This window comes from Anas platyrhynchos, chromosome 3 (genome assembly GCF_047663525.1).
Source record: "Anas platyrhynchos isolate ZD024472 breed Pekin duck chromosome 3, IASCAAS_PekinDuck_T2T, whole genome shotgun sequence".
Lineage (NCBI taxonomy): Eukaryota > Metazoa > Chordata > Aves > Anseriformes > Anatidae > Anas > Anas platyrhynchos.
The window spans coordinates 121,209,317-121,233,039 of record NC_092589.1 but is presented as its reverse complement, the minus strand read 5'-3'; the positions used below and the strand labels follow the sequence as shown (position 1 = coordinate 121,233,039).

Sequence of the window (23,723 nt, the reverse complement as noted above, 5' to 3'; positions counted from 1 at the left end):
CCACTGCTGACAGATCCTTCCAGAACCTGTCTTGCATCCATTTCAAAGGCTTTCTGTTTTTTCGTTCTCTCTTCTTTGCTCTTGTTTCTCCTCCCTTTCTTTCTTTACCCCTCTCCCCTTCCCTCACATCTCTTCCCTCTCTTTCCTCCTCCCCTTTTCTCGCTCTCCTCAGTCTCCCTCCACTATCTCTCTTTTCCTGTTATTTCTAAACACAGCACATGCTATTATTGATATGATGTTAATGACAAATCTGGGATTGCAATAGACAGAAGGCAGCATCATAGAAAATGTATTCTTTATATGAATTATCATTAAAAGTGTTCATTCTGTGTGCCTTACATTAAGCCTGCTTCTTCTTCCTTGCTCTCTTCTCCCTGCTTGTATAGAGAAGTACACAAGATACTAATGCTACAGATAATGGACTTAGTCCTGGAGTGTTTGTCTAGATGTCTTATGTTTTTTTCTTCAACTTTTGTTGCTTTTATTGATTACTGGTGTCACAATATTCAGCCTCACTTCTGGAGGAGTTCGAAATGAAAGGATTGTTTGAAACACCTTGCTATAAGAAATTGTGTACATAGTCTTTATTCCAGTTCCTTATCCTCTCTGTGTTTTAGTAGTATAGTAAGTTGTTGTGATTTTACATGATGAAAATAATTAAGTGGCCGCTCTTGTCTCTCCATACGTTTGTCTGCTTTAGCTTTTATGGACACTTATACAGGTACTAGATCCTCTTGTTCACCATCCAACTTTGGTGAAGGTTTCTTTGATGAGCAACATCAACAATGTCCCTGGAACTGGCTCTTCTGGTCAGGGATAGAAAAATAAAGGTACAAATCTTATTGCAACTTTGCATCTGTTTATTTGCAGTGTGTCGGGGAAGGGAATCCTGTCTGGCCATGCGGATGGAACCATAGTACGCTTCTTCTTTGATGATGAGGGCTCAGGTGAATCACAGGTATCAAAGATCTTTCTTCAGTGAGCGAAATTCCTGTTTGCACGGTGAACTTACTGGCTTAAGAGCTCTGTAAAGTGATGAGGTTGTGAAGAGAGTGCAGATCTGGAGAGGAGCTGCAGTCTGTTCTTGCTAGCAGAGGTTTTATGAAATGTTGAAGACAATGGAGCAGTGACTGGATGCTTTGAATTACACTGAGTGCGGTAATAAGAAACGACGTTACCATTTTGTGTATGAGACATGAGGCTTTTCAGATGTCTGGAAAGATCTGATGTTAGAACGTCCAGGAGAATGATACTTGAATGGGTAGGGTTCCAGAGAATAAGTATTACCTTCTTCTCATTAAGCGAGGTATAGTTACTCCAGTTAACCCTGAATCCCAAGTTCACATTGTGTCTGTGGATAGGGCACCCAACATTTCTCTTGAGCCTCCTGCTGCTCCCCAAAAGGAGTAGTCTCTGTGCTTTAAAACGTGATGAAGAAATGTTATTCCCACTCAGATCTGTTCTCTCTCACTGAAGCAATTTGAGCGTGTCTGCCATCTAGCATAAGCTGAAGGCTGCATCTATACTTTGCTAGGTTAAGAATGCATTCCAGTCTAGTTAATGGTACTGGTACTGACATTCTCTCTTAGCTAAATGAATGGAATAATTCTTACATCTTTCAGTTCTGGTTTGTCTGCCTTCCTACAGCCTAAGGCATGCAGACAAAGCAACACCCATGAAAAGGACTTTACAGAAAGGGCATCATACTGGTCTCATTGTGGTAGAATACATAGGCCAGTTGAGGGCTAAAGCCAATGATGTTTTCAAGATGTTCTCTCATGTCTAATGTAGGGTAAGTTGGTGACGCATCCCTGTCCTCCTTATGCCCTTGCCTGGGCTTTGAACAGCATTGTGGCTGCAGGATGTGATAAGAAGATTGTAGCTTATAGCAAGGAGGGAAATGTGATTCAAACCTTTGACTATAGTCGGGACTCCTCAGAGAAGGAATTCACCACAGCAGCTGCCAGTCCCGGTGGCCAGGCTGTTGTCATTGGAAGCTATGATAGGTATGGTGCCTGTTGGAAGTCTCCCTTTTATAGAACTTTCTACTTCAACCATGCACATTTCTTCATGTTTTTCATCTGTTCTCACAGGCTAAGGGTTTTGAACTGGACCCCACGCCGTGGTGTTTGGGAAGAAGCCAAACCCAAAGAAATAGCTCACCTCTACACCATCACAGCTCTAGCATGGAAGAGGGATGGTTCAAGGATCTGTGTGGTTTGTATAATCAGTTAGCAGCCCATGAGTCACACACCAGGCATAGTCTCATGCATTCTCCTGAGAATGAAATGATGTGGTACAGAGAGGGCACATGAGAGAAGGCATACTGTCACCTAGGAATGTGATGCAAGATGCCTAGGCTGAGACGTTGTGCAAGGGACACTGCTGAATTCAGATGTGCAGTGTACCCAGTGCCAGGACAAGAGTCAGTGGGCAAAAAACAAAACACAAAGAGTTTTCATCTGAACATCAGGAAACACTGAGCAATGGAATAGGTTGCCCAGAGGGACTGTGAAATCTTCCTCCTTGGAGATCTTCAACAGCCATCTGGACATGGTCCTGGGAAACCTGCTCTAGATGTTCCTTGCTTGAGCAGGGGGGTTGGACCAGATGACCTCAGAGGTTCCTTCCAGCCTTAACCATTGTGTGATTCTGATACGTACAATAAACCTGGAAAACATCATCAATGTTTGTGTAATGGCTCATTGGCTGCAACAGTCCCTGTTTTTTGACAGAAACATAATAAGGTCAGCATAGCTTCTCTAGAGCAGTCTCATGAGCATCCTTTCCATCCAGAAAAACTGAACTGTTTCTTATACTTTATGTGCTACATTTTCTGTTTAGAGTTGTCTTTTTTCTACTTCCAGCCTATGGACCTTGGTCTATCTTTTTCTATTAAGTTAATTAAATCTTTAAAGCTCTTTAAATTAATCTTTCTTTAAATGTTTCTGTATTAAGCGAAATAGCCCCCTACATAATTTAAAGAGTTTTAAAGAGATTGCTATTTACGACTTTTTTTTGATAGTTTTTGCATCTTTTTATGTTCAACAAAATCAAGAATTCTTAAAATATTTCCAGAGAATTAATTGAACAGGAACAAATACTTGCAGAGAAGGGGAAGAGGGTAAGGGATAAATGAGTAGTGAAAGGAGTGTGGATGTTTTAAAGTGAGAAATTGAGAGGGATAATGGGGAAGATGAGGACAGAGGTGATTTTTAACCCCTCCTCTTCCTCTACCATGTATTTGCCAGGATTTGGTAAGCTCACTTTCTCTAAGAACTTATAAGTATTCCTATTCTCTCAAGAAAGTCAAGATAGGGCTGGTCCTTATGTACCTGGGGGCTTGAGCCACATTCTTCAGAGGGTCCAGGACCTGTGGGTTTCTGTCACACCTCTGATCCTGTTCATGTGAGTAGGGTCTGGAATACCTCTTCTTAAAAGAATTCACTGACTGTGCACAGTGTGTTTGTTTCCCCAGGGTACTCTGTGTGGAGGAGTTGAACAATTTGACTGCTGTCTTCGCAGAAGCATTTACAAAAATAAATTTGAAATGACGTATGTGGGACCAAGCCAGGTAAGAGGATATACAATAAGGTAATGTCTTTTGGTTAAAAATGAGATGTTCACTAAAACTAGATGTGTTTGGGGTTCTTGGTTCCATCATCTTCTTTCCTGTTCATAATCTGTGTCCAGTCCTTGTTCCAGCAATTCAGATTTTCTCAGCCAATCAGCTGAGAATATACACTGTATATTCTGTAGTAGTGAGCTTCAGCCTCAATACAACTTGATGTATTGTACTTGAGAGAGTTAAGAGCGATGGTGTATTTCTCTGAGTCTGTTTACCTCATTGCCTCCCTCCTTCAAAAGAGTTATATACTTCCTTGAAAAATATGCACCAAAATCAGCACAGCAAGTTACAAAAGTATTGTATGTACACATTTGCACCTACGGTTTGTCTGTAGGAATTTGTTGGGAGGGTCTTAGGGACAGGGTCAAGGTCCAGGGACAGGGTCAAGTCTGGATGGTAATTTGATAGAATGAAAGACAATTGAGTTTATTTCCTAGTTTGTGAATTTGTGTGGGGTACAGTGTGAAATACAGACTCCCTAAGTGGTTTAATTTCAGTCAGCTTTACCTGGTTCAAATCAGGTAGTAAGGGTGCACTAGTGGTCTGGGTGCCCCTCTGTAGTCAGTGGCAAGAGAGCAGAACTCCTAAAGGATGAGTCATCCTTGGGAGCCTGAGGAATCCTACAGTTAGGCTAGAAACTTCTAAATGGTAGAAGTGAGTCCCACACTTCTACTACAGTGGTTGTCCAATACAAAAGTAATGGTAAGGTTTCTTTAAAAAACAGAGTGAAATGACGTGAAGGAATATCTAAATACCCAAATATAATCTGTTACATAATCTTTCGTAGGACAATAAGTCTGTGTTCTTCCTCTGTGCGTGGAAAGAGGGCCTCATATTTTTCTCACATTCTGCAGGTCATTGTGAAGAACCTCTCAACAGGAACTCGTGTTGTGTTAAAATCCCACTATGGTTATGAGATTGATGAGGTGAAGATCTTAGGGAAAGACAGATATCTGGTGGCCCATACCTCAGACACATTACTGCTGGGTGACATCAGCTCCAACAAGCTCAGTGAGGTAATGGAAAATCTATGACATTTCAAGAGTATCAAATGCTTAGCTTTGCAACTCAAAGAATATGTTTTCTGCATAGGAACAATACATTTTTTTTCAAAGAGTCATAGAATAATTCAGATTGGAAGGAACCTTGGGATGTCTTTTATCAAAACCTCTTACCCAAAAGAGGGTCAACATTAAATTCAGGTGTGATGTCTCAGGCTTTATCCAGGCAGGTATTGAAAACCTTCAAGGATGGAGATACCACAGTTCCTCTGGTCAATGCTTTACTGTCCTTGGGGGGGAAAAGCTTTTTTTCCTTTTTATTTTTATTTTTTATTTATTCTATGTTATGCTGGAATCTCATCTGTTGTAATTTATGACCATTCTTCACCTTTCCATTGTGTAACTGCAAAAACAAACAAACAAACAAAAATGTCTCCTAAGGTCTGCCTTCTCTATGCTGAGGAAGCACAATTCCTTCAGCCTCAGAGTGCAAGTGCTCCAGCCCCAAACACCTCGATGGGCCTCTGCTGAGTTTCCTCCAGTTTATCAACATCTTCAGTGTTTTGTACTGAGGATGGGGTGAGGGGAGGGTAGAGGGGCGGAGGACAAAACTGTATGATGTACACCTGCACATTTGCACATTGCAGATGTGAATGTGTGGATTCACACAAGGATTCAAAAGAGAACGATTTCAGCTACATGTGGTGTGGAGATTCTATCCCCAAAAATGGTAGCACTGATTCTGTGCAGAAGATTTACTGAGGCAAAGTTGTTTTGGGGATATTTTTTATATTAAAGTTAGTCTGGAGGAAGGTGGAGAGATGCTGTGAAAAAATAGGCTAGACGGTCATGTACATTGATCATACACATAGCTTTTGTTTAGAGGCCAAACAAATGCTACACAAAGAGAAGAGCACTCTGAAGTAGAGGTAGTCAGAAAAAGGAGAGAGAAGTTTGGAACTTGCAGGCTGGTAATGATAGTGTTGATAGCTGGGCTGCTGGTATATGATCCCCTGTGTGGTGTAGTTCTTGCTATCTGTCCTGGGAGTTGAGAGCTGAACCACAGACCACAATGCCTACAACCTAGTCCCCTGCAAAAGCTGTCAACCTTGACTGCTCACTCCATGCTATTGCATCTTAGGTAGCCTGGCAAGGGTCTGGAGGGAATGAGAAGTTCTTCTTCGACAATGAAAATGTAAGTTGGATGGGATAGGATGCTACTCATGAATGGTGAGTAAAGCAGTGTGTGCACTGGCAGAAAAAGTATCAACCACATTTCTGGAAAGTCCTGTTTTTCATCTGTTTTCTGCACTTAACTTCTCAATATACATCCTGATTTGCCTCCTCCCCATACTTGCCTTTTCCATATGCCAAGGTAAAAAGCAAATCCAATATGAGCACTGTGTAAGTCAAAACCATGCAGGGGAGAGGAGCAATAAAAGAGCAACAGCCAGAGAAGATGTTGGAGGTACAGAAAACAGGATGTGTTAACTACCTGGAATACTTCAGTTTCTGGCAAGGCAGGGAGATTTGGAGAAGCCGATGTGTCAACTATATAGCTCTCCAGGTGACAGCTTGGCTCTTCCTGAAAGACTGATACAGCCAGGACTAAAATTCCCAGTCATCAGGAAAAGCTGGCAGTCAAAACAGGAAGACAAGAACAGATCCTTGCTCATCCCATTAGGTTTAAATTTAGACTTGTGTGCAGTAGAGTCCTTTTCTGCTCACCTCAGTGGTAGATATTCATGCTTTCCTGGCTTTTCTGTAAGAGTGCGTTCCACTTTCTCCTACAGGTCTGCATGATCTTTAATGCAGGGGAGTTGACACTGGTGGAATATGGAAATAATGACATCTTGGGGTCTGTCCGCACAGAGTTCATGAGCCCTCATCTTGTCAGGTGAGTGTCACACCCACATGGGTGGCCAGTACAGGCATTTTGTGGAACTGATCTCAGATACATATACTTGGAAGCATACCACTCTGTAAAACACGGCTCCCAGACTCTGGGACCTGATGGCACATTGCTGAATGTTTCCTGAGTTATCTTATTCTGGCAGTAACCAATGATGGGGTTTAATTGATCAGTTACAATTGATGGTTCTAAAGTTTTAGAAGCACAAGAGCCCATTTTTCTCTGATATGTGCTTATTGAAGCCTGGCTTGACTATTGCCTGAAGAAGAACCCGTTTATCTGCTCAGGCATCTCTGTATCCAGCTGATCCTATTCCAGCATTACTGGCAATTCCAGATGTGAGTGGGACCTCCTCTGTCTTTCTGAAAAACCATACTCCCTTTTCTAATTGAAGAGGAGAGAAGGGAAGATCATGGGCTGCTCAGGGGTGGAATTATAATAACTAATTTGTTATTGGAAACCCTGATTCCAAAGGGGCAGCTTCTGGAATGAAGCCATGAATCAGAAGCTTTGTTCCCATCTGAAGCAGCCATAGGTATTGTGCAAGGGTCACAGGCCAGAAAACTACAAGAGGCTCCATGTGCTTAGGGAAATTGCACGTAAGTCTGGCAAGGGGAAGATGTTATTCAGTCCTGTGAATTTAGAGAGCATTAAAGGTAACTGTAATCATTCCTTTCAAATTATAGTGTCCGTATCAATGAGAGGCGGCAGAGGGGTGTGGAAGAGAACAAGAGACTGGCTTATTTGATAGACATCAAGACCATAGCAACAGGTGAATGTAAACACCCCTCCCCTGTATTTTGTAGCTTGACTGATCCCTTTGCACTTACTGTGCCAAGCATATCCATGAAGGCCTTCTTTGCATTCACTCTACTAGGTAGCAGATTGCTGGAGGCCCCCTTCACATTCATTCTGCCTGTCAGCAGATTACTAGACACCAGGCTGCCCTGCTTTTGGCAGGTTAGCTGCCTTGTGTGGGCACAGCTGTGGGGCAGCTTTGACTGCATCCCAAATCCAATGTTCTGTGCAGTTCAGCATGATGATATTGCTGCTTGCATTGTCTGTGATCTGTGCATACTCACAGGAGAGTGGAGAGAGTTACTGCTGTTGCTAAGGCACCAAGATAAAATTTCACTGCAGTCTGCTTTTCATGTCACAGTGTGTTTGTCTGTGGGTCCTGCTGTATTTAGGTCCCAAGTACCTGATCCCCATGGGAGAGCATTGAATGTTCAGCACCTTTAAGTACTGTTTCTTCTTTTTCCTTCCCAAGTGGACCTTGTAGGTAGCTACAATGCTGGCACTATTAGCCATGACAGCAAGATTGATTGGCTGGAGCTGAATGAAACAGGCCACAAACTACTCTTCAGGGACAAAAAGATGAGGGTAAGGCCAGGCACATCTTGGGGGGGAGGGTGGCAGTGTGGGAGAAGTAAAGACAAATATGCATGAGTGCAGGGATGGAGATGAGAAACGCATGTGAATTACTCGTGATATTTTGACTATTCCTTTAAGAAAGACAGACCATGTACAAATTGCATGAGTTGGCAGCATTTCCTGCTTGGTTTTCAGTCATAGCTAACTCTGAAGTTACTTGACATCTTCCTCCTTGTCATCAGTCCTTAAAATACAGGTCATAGTGTGCAAAAACATAACTTTGTTTTTCACAATAGACTGTTAGACTATAAACTGTTATAGAATAGCATATCAATTTAAAAAAGGTGTTCTCTGCAACAGCTTGGCTTATGTTTGTAAGATGAACTCTAATTCTCTAAAACAGTCTGGTCACAACCAAATGGCATGTCCAGTGTGGCCCTTGGCTTGTGATTGAATGTTGTCTGGGAGAGTATTAGTAAACCCAGGACAAAACTATGCCCAAAATCATAACAGTTTCACACTACAGATTCTAATGTGCAGATACTCACATAATGTTCTTGGTGTGTTTAGTTTAGTTGTACAGATACAGATGAAAAAGCTCACCACAGCAGGCAAGAAGATGTATTTATCAATTGTGTTACAGTTCTACCCAGCTCACAGTGAAGCCTTCTTCATTGTTACGAATGTAAGGCTTTCTGACTGCTTCACGTCATTTGTTTGTCTTGTAACAAGTGTCCTGAGAAGAATACGACCTTATTGACAATTATGTAATTCATGTCTAGAATTTCTATGCAGATATCCCAGATGCTGTGGCAGGCCCCAGCCAGAGCACTGCAGCTCATCCCAAGATGATTCTGATTGCTTCAGAATTCATGTTCACATCCCTGGAGACTGTCAGTCTGCAGTAGAATATTTCCAGGTTGGCCGTACCTCTCTCCTTAGTCCAAGGATGGATGAGGTACTATGTTCATACATGAATAGGTGTTGTAATCCTTCATCTCTGATGAAACTCTTGAATTCACCCCTCATTTCAGACAGGAGCCCCTGGCTTCTTCACTGAGCTGCTCCTGCTTTGTCATTTTTGGCAGCCTAAGACTGCATCATAGATTTTAGGGGGTGCAAATATACTTTCTTGCCTGGGAACCACAGATCTCCACTTAATTACCTGTCTGCTTGTTGTCGCTCACATACAGTCTAATTCATTGCTGCCAAGCTTATCAGACCAGAGTGCTCAACTTTATAGCCAAAGTTTCCAGTGCATACATCTGGCACCTCACAACCTGAAAGATCATCTAGTTTCAACCCCCCTGCTCTGGGCAAGGTTGCCAACCACTAGAGCAGGCTGCCCAGAGCCACATCCAGCCTTGCCTTGAACACCTCCAGGGATGGGGCCTCCCACAATCTCTCTGGGCTCTCTCAACAGGCTGCATACTGCCACCAGCCTAAATCAGACAGTACCATGATTCTCCTAAACTATATCCCTGTATATCCCTCCAATCAGTTTAGTACAGACTGAAAAAGCTTCTTTCTTGTTCTCTTCTACTGGTATGTCAACACAATTCTCTTTTCTTTTTTGCATCTTTACCATGTGAAGCCAATTATGAGAAAGAGCAAACACAGCCCAAGACTTCTAAGTTACAAGGGCATTATACACCTTTGTTATGCCATGTGTCATGTTATACCTTCCAAATTGCCAAGTTTGTTTCAGGGCAATATTCTTTCAGCTTATTGGCAACAGTTCTTAGAATAAGACTTCACTTAGGATGGACAGTTCAGCTCAGAGCTGCAGAGGAAGGCCCTTCTTGGTCCTTCAGTCTGGTTGCATGAAGGACTTAAGAGACCATTCTCCTATTGCAACTGTACAACCAAGAGGGTGCTGAAGTAGCACAGAACATACTCTGTTTTATATATCTATGAATTTAGCAATAAGGAGGTCAGGATCTGAGCATGCTGCCTAAAATATAGCAAGAGTTAAAAAAGATCTTAAGTCTTCGATAGTAACATATGTAAATAATAACAGTGTGGAAGTTTGAGCTACATATCTTGGAAAATGTTTGATTCAAGGTTGGTAATACCTGTTTACAAGATGCTTGCTCAGATGTTCCTACCATGCTCATATGAGCTAGTAGCCCAGACATGAGCCATGCTGAGCCTTTTTCTCCTCTTTCTTCATGTAGTTGCAGCTCTATGATGTTGAAAGCAGCACCAAGACTACCATTTTGAACTATTGCTCCTATGTGCAGTGGGTTCCAGGCAGTGATGTGGTGGTGGCACAGAGCAGAAACAATCTCTGCATTTGGTATAACATTGATGCTCCAGAGCGAGTCACCATGTTTCCTCTGAAGGTAAAACTCTGAAGACTTTGATTTCCTCCATGAATTTCTATACTAATTGTTCACATATGTGGGAATATGCAGAATGGCAGATTTCAGAAGAGAAAACAGAAGGGAACTGCCAGTTTCTCCTGGACAAAATATGAGCTCACCTGTTTCATATTGCACTGCTGGAAATGCCCTGTGGCAGGCATTTCTGGCAGAAGCTGGAGATAGGAGGAGCTGCTCAGTGGCTTTTTCATTCTCTCTAGTGTGATAGTGACAGTGTCTGCTACGTGTGAGCTCATCCACCAGAACTTTAGTCATGCAGAGTTGCCACAGTGCTGTCTTCACATCTGTACTACCCCTACATACTGTAGAAGAACATGGGAGTGTTGATAACTGGTACTCTTTTTAGGGAGATATTGTAGACTTGGAACGGAATGATGGAAAGACTGAAGTGATCGTATCTGAAGGGGTGAACACTGTGTCCTACACCCTAGATGAAGGTCTCATAGAGTTTGGAACTGCCATTGATGATGGGGATTATCACAGGTAAGTGCTAGGTAAGCTATATGGTTATGGCAGGTGCCCCAATTCACTTAGCATGCACCTGAGGGTCAGCAGTCTATGACTTAACACCAGCATGACTTTCTGTGCTGAGCTGAAGCTTAAGCACTGAGCATCGATGTTGGTGCCAGGTATTCAGGAATTAGTACTCCCCTTTGTCATCCTCACAGCTCTGCAGTTTCAGACTGTGTGGCAGAAAATGCTGGCCAGTCTGGTGCCATTGACACCCATGAATTCAGTGAATGGAGTTTGCATTTAACTGCAGTAAATGTCTTCCATAGGAGCCAGATGTGAAGTAGTAATTCAGAGCTCTTGCTGCTGCCCCTCCAGTGACAGTGACCCTGTTTCATGGAAACTTTCAGGAGCTATGCAGAGTAAAAACTGACTGTCCAAAGCAATCATGATGGCCACCTGGGCAGGGCTGATATTGTTACCTGTATTTAAAATTGACAAGGGAAGAAAATTTCACAAACTGATCACTTGAGAATTTTTCTCTGATATGTCAGGCCTTGTTTTTATACAGTCTTCAAAACTTGTCACAACTATGTGTTTTCAGTGCAACCCTTGGGAACTCTTAGGAAACTCTGGTCTCAGACTAGGATTTTCATCAGAGAGCTCTTCTGTTCTGTTACTGAAAGTCTGCATATCTCTTTGCCTCAAGGGCCACTGCATTTTTGGAGACACTAGAAATGTCAACAGAGACGGAAGCCATGTGGAAGACCCTAAGCAGACTGGCTTTGGAAGCCAGACAGCTGCACATTGCAGAGAGGTACAGAAAAAAGCTATAATGTCTTTCTGGCCTAATCACTCTCTTTTCTGGATCCCTCACAGAAACCAGAATTTAACTGAAGATGTGACTTTTTGTGTGGCCTGGAAAATTCACTGCATTGGAGAATGAAGTGTTCTCTATTCCAGGCAATGACTTTAGGGTAATAATAATCTTTAAGGTCCCTTCCAAACTGAGCCATTCTATGGTTCTGTGTCTATCAGATCATAGAATCGCAGAATGGCTCAGTTTGGAAGGGACCTTAAAGATCATCTAGTTTCAACCCCCCTACCATGGTCAGGGATGGCACCCACCGGATCAGGTTACTCAGGGCTTCATCCATCCTAGCCTTGAACACCTCCAGGGATGTGGCATCCACAGCCTCTCTGAGCAACCTGTTCCAATGCCTCACCACAATCTGAGTGAAGAATTTCCTCCTAACATCTAATCTAAATCTCCCTTACTGTAGTTTAAAACCATTCCCCCTTGGCCTGTCATTCTCTGATTGAGCAAAAAGTTGCTCTCTTTTTTTATAAGCCCCCTTTAAGTACTGAAAAGCTGCAATGAGGTCAGCCCGGAGCCTTCCCTTTAGGCTGAACATCCCCAGCTCTCTCAGGCTTTCTTCATAGGAGAGGTGCTTAAGCCCTCTGATAATCTTTGTGGCCCTCCTCTGGACCTGTTCTAAAAGATCAACATCCATCTCGTGCTGGGAGCCCCAGACCTGGATGCAGTACTCCAAGTGGGGGCTCAGAAATGCAGAGTAGAGGGGGACAATCGGCTTCCTACACCTGCTGCCCACTTCTCTGTTGATGCAGCCCCGGATGCAGTTGGCCTTCTGGGCTGCCAGCACACACTGCTGGCTTTTCATCCACCAGAACCCTGAAGACCTTCTCAACAAGGCTGATCTCAATGAGCTCTTCCCCCCTGGACTCTTGCACTTAGACTTATTGAACCTCATTAGGTTCACATGGGCCCACTTTTCTAGCCTATCCAGGTCCCTTTGGATGTCATCCCTTCCTTCTATTGTATCAACTGCTCCACTCACCTTAGTGTTGTCTGCAAACTTGCTGAGGGTGCACTCAATCCCACTGTCTATGTCATTGATAAAGATATTAAACTTTACTGACAAACTCAGAGGATCTGTGAAGTGTAGGGAAGTGAAGCGTGGACTATGGTCATGCCTATGGCTTTTTCCATGGAGCTGGACTAGCGGGCACATCTGAACATGGGTCTTAACAAAATCCTTCTCTTGAAGCAGGGCTACCCACCTTTCCAGTTTGCACTGCGTGGTCTGCTGCCCAGGTTCTGATTTTATTGTCTTGAACCAAAGGTGCCAACAAACCCATTAGTGACTAATTGCTTTGTTCTTCCCATCTTCCCAGGTGCTTTGCAGCTCTGGGCAATATGGCAAAGGCTCGATTTCTGCATGAAACCAATGCTATTGCTGACCAGGCAGCTCAAGAGCATGTGAGTTAAACCTTTTCTGCTGTCCAGGGCAGTCACTTCCCTGTAAACGCTTGCATCTTCTTATCTTCTGTGTCCATGCCCCCCATTATGCTGTTACAGACTAGGACATGATTATGTAGAATCTGCTGACCTAATCCTTCATCCAGGCCTGTCAGATCCCTCTTCTGGCTAAACATTGTATACTGTACTACTCCCTTCTTCTCACTTCTGTCTTCTTAGTTTCTGTAATGACAAAACCCCCGCCTGCAATCACCTCCCTTATACCATATCCAGAGCCTGTTCTTTCACCCAAGAAACCAACTGAGCTAACTATGACTGTCTGCAGGGTGGGGATGGTACAGACCATTACCTGGTGCGTGCCCGCTTGGCCATGCTAGACAAGAACTACAAGCTGGCAGAGATGATCTTCCTGGAACAGGTGAGTACAGGAACCAGGAGCAGAAAAGGTTTCACTTATTTCTGAGCAGGGAGATTTGTGCCCTGGTATGAAAGAGAGAAGGAAGATATTTTTTTTCCTGGGAGAAAAGTTTTTACCCTGGAATAGAGGGAGATACTCCTCGTTCCGAAGTGTAGGATTTATCAGGAAATATAGTGATAGGACAGGGAGTAATGCCTTTAAGCAAAAAGAGGGTAGATTTAGATTAGATATAAGGATGAAATTCTTAATTCTGAGGGTGGTGAGGCACTGGAACAGGTAGCCCAGAAAAGCTGTGGATGCCTGTTGTGGTTTAACCCGGTCGGCAGCTAAACAACACACAGCCATTCGCTCACCCTCCCCCCTCCCTCTCTGGAATGGGAGAGAGAAATGGGAAAGTGAAGCCTGTGAGTTGAGATAAAGACAGTTTATTAAGACAGGAAAATAATAATAACAATATTAATAATAATAATGATAATAGTACTACTACTAATAATGTGTACAAAACAAGTGATGCACAATGCTATTGCTCACCACCTGCTGACCGATGCCCAGCCTATCCCTGAGCGGCTGGCCCCCCACCCCAGCTAGCCACCCCTATATATTGTTTAGCATGATGTCAGATGGGATGGAATACCCCTTTGGCCAGTTTGGGTCAGCTGTCCTGGGTCTGTCCCCTTCCAGCTCCTGCTGCACCCCCAGTCTGCCCACTGGCAGGACAGAGCAAGAAGCTGAAAAGTCCTTGGCTTGGTGTAAGCACTGCTCTGCAACAATTAAAACATCAGCATGTTATCAGCACTCTTCTCATCCCAATCCAAAACATAGCACCCTACCACCTACTAGGAGGAAAATTAACTCTGTCCTAACTGAAACAAGGACAATGCCCCATCCCTGGAAGTGTACAAGGTCGGGTTAGATGGGGCTGTGAGCAACCTGGTCTAATGGATTGTGTTCCTGCCCATGGCAAGGGGGTTGGAATTAGATGATTTTTAAGGTCCCTTCCAACTCAAACCATTCTATGATTCTGTGATTGCCCTGAGGTGCAGAAAGAGGATGGGGGAAGTTCAATATTCCTGTAAAGGGGATGGTTCGCTTGTGCACGTGGTTTCTGCACATCTAACATGCATCTGTTGCGAGACCTCAATGGCAATGTGTCTGCTAATAGACCCTTCAGGTTCACACTTTGCTCTTTAACACAGAATGCTACAGAGGAGGCCATGGACATGTACCAGGAGCTGCACATGTGGGATGAGTGCATTGTAGTCGCGGAGGCCAAGGTATAGAACATAGCTTCACCAAACTGTGGTTTGGGCTTGCTTGGTAAGTCTCCTGGTTTGGAATCCAACGATGATCTAGGTGCTCTTCACCTGGCTTATCAGGACTTAATATCTTCTTGGAGAGCCTCCCAAAGAGACTCTGAGCCTGCCCTGAAGGTCCACCATCTGATTAGTTTCACTAAAAAGGGGAAGGTGCCATGCCATCAGAGAGTCTAGAGCACATCATAGAATCAGGAGGACAAGGCACAAGAATGGAGTTTTGGGTGTAGAAAGACTTAATTGCAGTGCTAAATAAGAAGGGATGCCCCTAAGAAATAGCAAGTTCAGAGATCAGCAAGGCAGTTGTTAAAAATGGCAGAAAACATGGTTTGGGGGTAAGTAGATCTTTGGTCCAACACCAAATAGGTGCTTTTATTTTCTAGAGTACAGCATAATACGGCTAGAGGGCCAGTGTGCATCAGAGATGCAGTTCAGGAAGAATTATGGTAGTCCGACTTGCCCACAAGACAAGGCACGGGAATAAAACTAGTGTGTTCTTCATGATCATGCAACTCACAGTCAAGGAATAAAATAGCAGGGAATGTCTTAAGATGATAAAAGAGAAATGTAAAGGGAGGTTGCAGTGATGGAATTACAGACCTCAGTGAATAGTAAGGGAGAAAAGCTACTTCGGTTTAGGAACAGCCAGGGCTTCAGAAAAGAATGGTTGATGCAGAGGTATACAGGACTCACATTGTGGTTCCTGCTAACTGCAGTTGCGTAGTATAACTGAGCAGGGAGAAGTCTGGTGTCATAAGCTGTTCAGAACCTACAGGAGGAATAGAACAATATTTTGCCTTTGCCCAGGTCAACCAGTGATCTCAACCAGTGATCGATTTCTCAACAGGGACACCCAATGCTGGATAAGCTACGTCGGGGTTACTATCAATGGCTGCTGGACACCCAGCAAGAAGAGAAGGCTGGGGAGGTCCAAGAGGGACAGGGAGACTACCTGGCAGCCATCAGCTTATACCTACGGGCAGGGCTGCCAGCTAAGGCGGCACGGCTGGCCATGAGCAGGGATGAGCTCATGACCAATGGGGATGTCATCAATAGGATCTCAACAGCACTGATCAGAGGGGAACTGTATGAACAGGTGAGTGGTCCACCCCATCAGGCCTTCTTCCGTAATAGCGTCAAAGCTCTTATCCTCTCCTTTGCTTCTCTGAGATACATGAGCATTGAGCAGGAATGTAGCAGGTATAATTCTTTGTCTCTATATCTAGTAACACAAGAAATTGGTAACTACTTACCATTAGGTGACTCTTTTAGAACAGTTTTCCATATAACACGTAACTATGCTAATACAAGAAAGCAATGCTGACTCTGAGACCAGTATACAGTATGGTATCATGGCCAACAGTCGCCCCTGCAGATGCTTGAGAAAGACGTATAAAGAACAAAGAAGGCAAATATATGCTGATACTTCCCATAGTGTACTTTCATGGCTACTAGCAGTTTGCAGACTATACTTTACCTGAACTCAGATTTTTATTTTTATGTTTAATCGTGATGGATTTTGCTCCCATGAGCTTGTCAAATTATTATTTTAACCATCTGTACTTTTAGATCTACAGTGTTGACTATGAGTTATCCAGTTCCACCTATGTGTTGTATGAAAAAGCACTTATTTTGATTGCCTATTTTATGTGCTTTGCTTCAATTACATTTCTTCAGTCTTATTTAACCTTGGGTGTTTTCTGACCATTTCATTTTTACCCTAGAGAAATTTGTGCTTTTCCAAACCTGTTACCTTTTCTTAAGCCTTCAGGTGAAAACGTAACTGTGAAACTCAGCTGCGAGGTGTTTTTTGTTATTTTTTGTTTGTTTTACCAGAAGTATGAATGGTCCAAAAGTGATTAGACAATTCATGAAGGTAGAATCTGTAAAAAGCCATTAAATATGATGATACGGTAGCGTCATGACCTGAACTCAGGAAGCATCTGCAATGCAGATTGGAGATTTCTTCAAAACTTGCTCCAATATCAGTCATAGAAAAAGCTGTTGCTGCATCAGCTGCCTTGCAGAGAGGAGAAGCTGTCTCAAAAATAGATCTTGTTAGTAGGTGGTACCCCAGATAAACCCTTAGGGTGTGGGGTTCAGCAGTGAGAACAATGATCTCAGCACATGCACTCTCCTGGATGTCCCCTTTATTCCCATGGTCTTGGTTAGTGGGGGAGGCATAGCTGATGTAGAAATCTGTGTGGCAAGGTCTGTTCTGGCAAGACTGACAGCTCTGTACATGGGAGTGGTAGAGGGGATGCTGTGGGGAGACAGTGGCTCTGGAAACTGGCAGCTTGTGTTTGTTGTTAGGCTGGAGACCTGTTCGAGAAGGTTGGGAACCCACAGAAGGCTCTGGAGTGCTACTGCAAGGGCAGTGCCTTTCTGAAAGGTACTGTGCTAAATATGTTTCCAACACACACACCTTTTTCCCAGCAAAAGCCTCGGTATTCTGGCCTGGTGGCAGAACAAGCTATTGCCCTGGAGCTCAGAGTTGCACATACCACCTCATTCAATGTATGTATTGTCACATAGTTGCATCTGCACACACAGCCCCACAACAGGATCCTCTTCCCCAAGGCATTGATCATGCATGGGTTCCCCAAGGCATTGTACCAGCATGGGTTTGATCCATATTGCTGGCTAGCCCATTGAAGCTGAAGCAGATTAGATGGGTCGCCACCCCCCTCCTCCACACATACCCCCATCCAAGGCCCGTGTTGAACACAGTTCTGCTTCCTTGATGGATTCAGCATAACAGCTATCATGTCCCCTTACAGCAGTGGAGTTGGCTCGCCTGGCATTTCCCACAGAAGTTGTGAAGCTGGAGGAGGCATGGGGAGACCATCTGGTGCAGCAGAAACAGCTGGATGCTGCCATTAACCATTATATCGAAGCCAGGTGGGGGCATGTATGGCTGTATAACCAGCAGCAGTATAACTTGGTGGGCTATGAAGTTGATACTGTTTGCTTAAGTCATCAGGGTATAAAGCCTGATTAAGCCCCTTTGACCCCATTTTGCCACTGCCCCTGGTGCTGATATGCAGTCTCTGCTGGCCCAGCCATGGATTTCTCACCATATTTCTCCCAGGGTCTGTCAGCCCTGATTACTCTTCCCCACTGTCCTAGTTCTTCGCTCTTTCCCCTAGCTTTGCTGGTGTTCCAGACCTTTGCTCTCATGCATCCTGTGGGCTGCTTTTCTCTCTGCTGTGAAGCTATTCAGGTCCTTCTTGCTCTACCCTGGCAAGAAGAATCAAGCAGCAGACCACTTTGGTCTTCTTGGCTTAGCTCAGCTGGAGGAGATGACTGATGGCTGTCTGTAAAGAGTTATATTTCTGATGCTAGGTGCTCCATTAAGGCCATTGAGGCAGCCTTGGGAGCCCGTCAGTGGAAGAAGGCCATTTACATTTTGGACTTGCAGGACAAACAAACAGCAGCCAAATATTATCCCAAGATTGCCCAGCACTATGCAGCGCTACAGGAGTATCAGGTGAGGCCACATCGTGCAGTCATTGCTGCTCTATATCCCTTGGGACTGCTGACCATGGTCATCTCTCCCACAGGTTGCAGAGGAATTGTACATCAAAGGAGACCAAACCAAGGATGCCATTGACATGTACACACAGGCTGGGCTCTGGGAACAAGCTCATAAGGTAAAATCGGAAGCCAAAGCTTCTGGGGACCTCACCCTACTTTGTGAATTGTAATTCGTCAGGAAGTGGCCTTGTGTACCAACACTTGATCAACAAGCACTCATCCTAAATGGTCAGTGTAGGGGCACCTGGCAGCTATTAGGAAATTAGTCCCTGGTATTCACAACCTATGTGTGTGCCCCACTTTACATCAGCAGTCCTATATGATTCCATCTGTGACACAAATAGTACTCTCCAAGAGGCTTGGTCCTATGTACTTTGATCACAGTGACAAATGACAACCAATTCTCTACAGAGTATATAGCATATACACCTGTTCATAGTGGGAATAAGGTTCATTTTCTCCTTGTCTACTCTGTGTCAAGAAATTACTATGCAGTGTGCTGTAGTTCATCCAATGTGTGTTTCTTTTGGCAGCTGGCAATCAAGTGTATGAGCCAGGAAGATGTATCTGTTCTCTACATAACCCAGGCCCAAGAGATGGAGAAGCAGGGCAAGTTCAAAGAAGCAGAGAGGTGAGCATCAACTCCCAGATCCCTTTCTATAGAGCTGCTCTCCAGCCTCTAGTTTCCCGTTTTGTACATATATCCAGGGTTGTCCTGTCCCAGGTGCAGAATCCAGCACTTGCTCTTGTTAAACTTCATGCAGTTGGTGATTGCTCTGCCCTTTAATTTGTCAAGATCTCTCTGCAAGGCCTCTCAACCCTCATAGGAGAAAACAGCTCCTCCCAATGTAGGGAAATATGCAAACATACTTAGTATACATTTGAGTCCTGCATCCAAGTCATTAAAAAGAACTGGCCTAAAATGGAGCTAGTGACAGGCTGCCAGCCTGATGTAAGATTTGAGCCTGACCAGTCAGCCAGTTGTTCACTCATCATATTATGTATTTGTCTTGCTGTATGCTGGATATTTTGTCCAGAAGGAAACTGTGAGAGACAGTATCAAAATCTATGCTGAAATCCAGAAAGTCTACATCAACTGGCTTCCCTTGGTCAACTAGGCAAATAACTTTGTCATAAAAGGAAATTAAAGTTTGTTGAATAGTACTTTCCACTCCTGAACCCATGTTGGCCATGACCAGTTACTGCATTGCATTTCAAGTGTTTTCAGTAACTCCCAGAATAATCTTCTCCAGAATTTCACAAGGCACTGAATTGAGACTGACAGATTTGTGATTACCAGGTTCTTCTTTCTTGCCCTTCTTGAAAACTGGGACATTTGTCATCTTTCAGACAACTAGGACCTCTCAGATTCCCAAGACCATTGAAAAATAATTATCTTGTGATGACATCAGCCAGCTCTTTGAGTAGCCTGGGCTGAATTCCATGAGGCCCCCCGTAGTGCACAAGTTTAGAGTTGTCTGGGAGTTTATCATTCCCGCAGTCACAGTCCTCCAGTCATGCCTTCTGATATTGTGCCTAGGATGCAGTCCCAGCTGGGTAAGATGCAAAGAGAATGTAGGCACTGGTCATGCCATCAGCTGAGTCATTTGAATGTGCTTGCATTTCCAGGCTGTATATCACTGTGGATGAACCTGATTTGGCCATCACTATGTACAAGAAGTGTAAGATGTATGATGAGATGGTTTGCTTGGTAGCCAAGTACCACAAGGACTTACTCAGTGATACACACCTACATCTGGGCAAGGTGAGTGTATCTCATGGCAGAGGATCAGCTAGGCCAAGTAGAAACAAGAGCGTCACTAATTTATTTCCTCAATTTGCAGGAGCTGGAGGCAGAGGGACGTTTACAGGAGGCTGAGTACCATTACCTAGAAGCTAAGGACTGGAAGGCCACAGTAAACATGTACAGAGTGAATGACATGTGGGAGGAAGCCTACAGGGTAATAAACACTTCACAGCTATCCCACCACAAAGAGATCAGACTTTGCCCGCAGGGTCCCCGTAGGAACTGCCCTGTCTATATTCATCACAAAATGTGAAGAATTGGCATACACTATCTAGCTTCATAATGTGGCACAATGCTGGATGCCCTTGTGCCACTGCTCTGCCTCTAACTGCTCTGCAGCATTGCACCCCAAAAGCAGGCCTTGACCCCCTAGCCACTCTGCAGCACTGCCTTCCTCCAGGTACTGCTCCACTACTAACCCCTGCACAGTGTTCATAGAATTATAGAATGGTTTGGATTGGAAGGAACCTTAAAGGTCATCCTTTCCAACCCTCCTGCCATGGAGAAGGACATCTTTCATTAGATCAAGATGCCCAAAGCCCCATTCAGCCTGACCTTGAACACTTCCAGGGGGTATCCACAGCTTCTCTGGGCAACCTGTTTCAGTGCCTCGTCACACTCATAGTGAAGAATTTATTCCTTATGTCTGTTCTAAATCTACTCTCTTTCAGTTTAAAACCATTACCTCTTGTTCTATCACTACATGCCCTTGTAAAAAGTATATCTTTCTTATAAGTCCTCCTTTAAGTATTGAAAGGCTGCAATAAGGTCTCTCCAGAGCCTTCTCTTCTCCAGCCTCCAGCAGTGTACCTCAGATATACTGTTATGTCACTCTGTATCAGCCCCTGCAACCCTGCTTCCAAGAGCAGTATGGGCTATGCTGAGGAGGCAGAAGTGTCTTCCTTTCTTACCACGTAAGCTTTTGTCTCACTCTCTCCAGTCCAGTGGGGCTACAAAAGGGAGGGAGCAATTGGTTTTGGTGCTCCCTCAAGAGAACAGGCTTCATGTAAAAGGGGAGTCCTGGCTCAGCCTGCTGAAACAGAAATGGATGCATTGGGTTTTTCCACTTTCTTTGCTTTTGATAGGTGGCCAAGGCACATGGTGGGACAAACTCCTATAAGCATGTGGCCTATATGTGGGCAAAGAGCCTGGGTGGAGAGGCAGCTGTGAAACTCCTCAGTAAATTTGGACTTCTGGAGATGGCCATTGACCATGCAGCGGACAGCGGGTAAGCAGGTCTATCAACCCAGTGTTTCTCTCCCACCTGCTTAAGCCAAGAAAGATGGAATGGCCCAGAATAAATAATGTTATGCATGTGATAGCTGCAGGTCCAGGATATGGCATGTCTTCCCCCTGTTCTCCTCCTTGCCCCTGCCCTGCAAGTCCTCACACTCTGTCCTTGGCACAGAAGAGTTAACAGAGAAGTCTTGTCCACCTGTTAGTCTCATGAATGTCATGTCTGAGCAGGACAGGCAAAAGCAGTTTTCCTTTTAACTTGAGCAGAGATTTCTTGTTAGAGCTTCTAAATGCAGGTGGAGATATTCTTCATGTCACAGTAACTAACTGCTTGTCAGAATTGATTTGGACCCACTCTGCATCTGCCCAGCCATCTGTCTGCACTGCCATTCATGCTGCTGCTCTCCCCCAGCTCTCCCACTTTACTGGGCTACTGGGAACCTCATGACCACCCTTCAGAGTTGAACCAAGGGGCTCTGGCACTAGTAGCAAGTGTGAAGGAGCTGAATTTCCGTAATGGGGGATGTAAAAGCTCCTAGTCTCTGGTCAGGAACAGGAATAATGGGTAGTGCCTATTCACTTGGGACCCTCCATCTTCACCTTTCTGTTCTCCTGATGTCTTGTGCTCTACTTGATATTTTGCTCTTGATGAAGGCATGCCCTCATAGCACACAGTCCTGCTATCACTCCATTTTCTCTTTCATTTTAGCGTCTTTGATTTTGCTTTTGAACTGGCCCGTCTCTCCATGAAGCAGAAGATGCCAGAGATACACTTAAAGTATGCCATGTTCCTAGAAGATGAGGTAATTTTACCCCTTGGAATAGGTGGAAATTCCTTGGTCACTCAGATAATTGAACGGTTCTCCTTAAGGACTGCTGCAAAAGACACTTGTGGCTGCAGTCACTGCCTGCCTCCACAATTACAGCCCCAAGCTTCCACACATCTCTCTGTTTCATAAATTCACTCTGCCTCATGGTAAGTAGAGGAGCTCATGCGCTGGTATCAGGGGAGGCTAGCATGCAAGCAAACTCCTTTCTCTCTCCTAGGGCAAATTTGAGGAGGCTGAAGCAGAATTCATTAAAGCTGGAAAACCCAAAGAGGCAGTGCTGATGTATGTAGCCTTCTCCATTCTGGACTGCTGCATTTGTTCTCCCTATATGGTGCTAGTAAGGTTGCTTCTCTAGCACTAGTCTGCTCCTTGCTGTCTCTTATTACATCTCATGTTGATTCACCTAGGTTTGTGCATAACCAGAACTGGGATGCTGCACAACGTGTGGCTGAAGCTCATGACCCAGACAGTGTGGCTGATGTGCTTGTGGGACAGGCACGTTTTGCCTTTGAGCAGAGAGAATTCCAGAAAGCAGAGGCCTTCCTCCTGCGAGCACAGAAACCTGAGCTGGCAATAAAGTACTACAAGGTGAGTGTTGACTGTGGCAATATCCCTGTCTTCCTCACTGGTTGAGAGCCCACTTTGTATGGAGGAGGAGTAAAATCCAGCTCCCAGTTCTTACTATCAGCTTAGTAGCCAAAGAGGAACATTTACTCAAGTAGTTACTAGTAAAAAATAAAACTGACCTGCTCTTATAAGACTAAACTGGTAAGAATTTCACAGCATAACTTAATTCTCAGAGGAAGTATCCTGCCAGAAGGCCATGAGCAGGCTTCAAGGATCATAGAATCATAGAATGGCTTGGGTTGGAAGGGATATTAAAGATCATCCAGTTCCAACCTTCCTGCCTTAGGGAGTAATGCCACCCACCATATCAGGTTACTCAGGGCTTCATCCATCCTAGCCTTGAACACTTCCAGGAGTGGGACATCTGCAGTCACTATATCACATAAGGCCACCAGATTGGTCGGGCATAAATAATATAGCATGAGAGAGCGTTTTTGGGAACTGTAAGTGTCCATTCCATAGAGGTAGCTAGAATGAATGCAAACTTTCCCCTGAGGTTGCCTGGGTGCATGAAAAGACATAGGTGCCATTTTGGCTGAGAATTTGGCTGAGATGGTGCTGCTGTAGTTGTTTCCCCTAGTGGATCCTCTGGCAAGATGATGTGAGAGGCCAGATGTGTGGTGATGCTAGAAGTGTGATGTGAACTGGTGAAAGTTTCTTCTCTCTGGTGTGCTTCTGCAGGAGGCTGACATGTGGAGTGAAGCCCTGCGGATCTGCAAGGAATATGTGCCTAGTCGACTAGAGGAGTTACAAGAAGAGTGTGGCAGGGAGGCTGCCAAGAAGGGCTCCGGGTAAGTAATACTGTGCTCAGGCTGTACATAACAGATGGGTTGCTCTTTCCCTAAGCCATTGATTTGATGCCTTACAGAGATAGCTTGACTGCATCCCTGTCATACAGCTTTTACCTTCTTGAGGACCCTAGGCT

The 23,723-nt window shown here is 44.4% G+C and overlaps 1 protein-coding gene across 2 annotated transcripts in view; it reads left to right on the top strand.

Moving 5' to 3' along the window:
* Positions 1-23,723, top strand: part of IFT172 (intraflagellar transport 172) — a 39,562-nt gene that overhangs the window by 4,523 nt on the left and 11,316 nt on the right. For both annotated transcript variants that reach the window (XM_027455521.3, XM_027455520.3), the window contains exons 7-34: positions 871-958; positions 1,792-2,006; positions 2,094-2,217; positions 3,479-3,574; positions 4,483-4,644; positions 5,771-5,824; positions 6,423-6,526; positions 7,228-7,313; positions 7,812-7,924; positions 10,093-10,260; positions 10,646-10,782; positions 11,459-11,566; positions 12,946-13,030; positions 13,356-13,448; positions 14,645-14,722; positions 15,609-15,857; positions 17,075-17,153; positions 17,542-17,662; positions 18,107-18,251; positions 18,325-18,414; positions 18,832-18,929; positions 19,928-20,063; positions 20,143-20,259; positions 21,191-21,333; positions 22,051-22,144; positions 22,389-22,453; positions 22,579-22,759; positions 23,480-23,589. In XM_027455521.3, the coding sequence (XP_027311322.3) occupies positions 871-958; positions 1,792-2,006; positions 2,094-2,217; positions 3,479-3,574; positions 4,483-4,644; positions 5,771-5,824; positions 6,423-6,526; positions 7,228-7,313; positions 7,812-7,924; positions 10,093-10,260; positions 10,646-10,782; positions 11,459-11,566; positions 12,946-13,030; positions 13,356-13,448; positions 14,645-14,722; positions 15,609-15,857; positions 17,075-17,153; positions 17,542-17,662; positions 18,107-18,251; positions 18,325-18,414; positions 18,832-18,929; positions 19,928-20,063; positions 20,143-20,259; positions 21,191-21,333; positions 22,051-22,144; positions 22,389-22,453; positions 22,579-22,759; positions 23,480-23,589 (3,339 nt within the window). The remainder of the gene's footprint in view (positions 1-870; positions 959-1,791; positions 2,007-2,093; positions 2,218-3,478; positions 3,575-4,482; positions 4,645-5,770; positions 5,825-6,422; positions 6,527-7,227; positions 7,314-7,811; positions 7,925-10,092; positions 10,261-10,645; positions 10,783-11,458; positions 11,567-12,945; positions 13,031-13,355; positions 13,449-14,644; positions 14,723-15,608; positions 15,858-17,074; positions 17,154-17,541; positions 17,663-18,106; positions 18,252-18,324; positions 18,415-18,831; positions 18,930-19,927; positions 20,064-20,142; positions 20,260-21,190; positions 21,334-22,050; positions 22,145-22,388; positions 22,454-22,578; positions 22,760-23,479; positions 23,590-23,723) is intronic.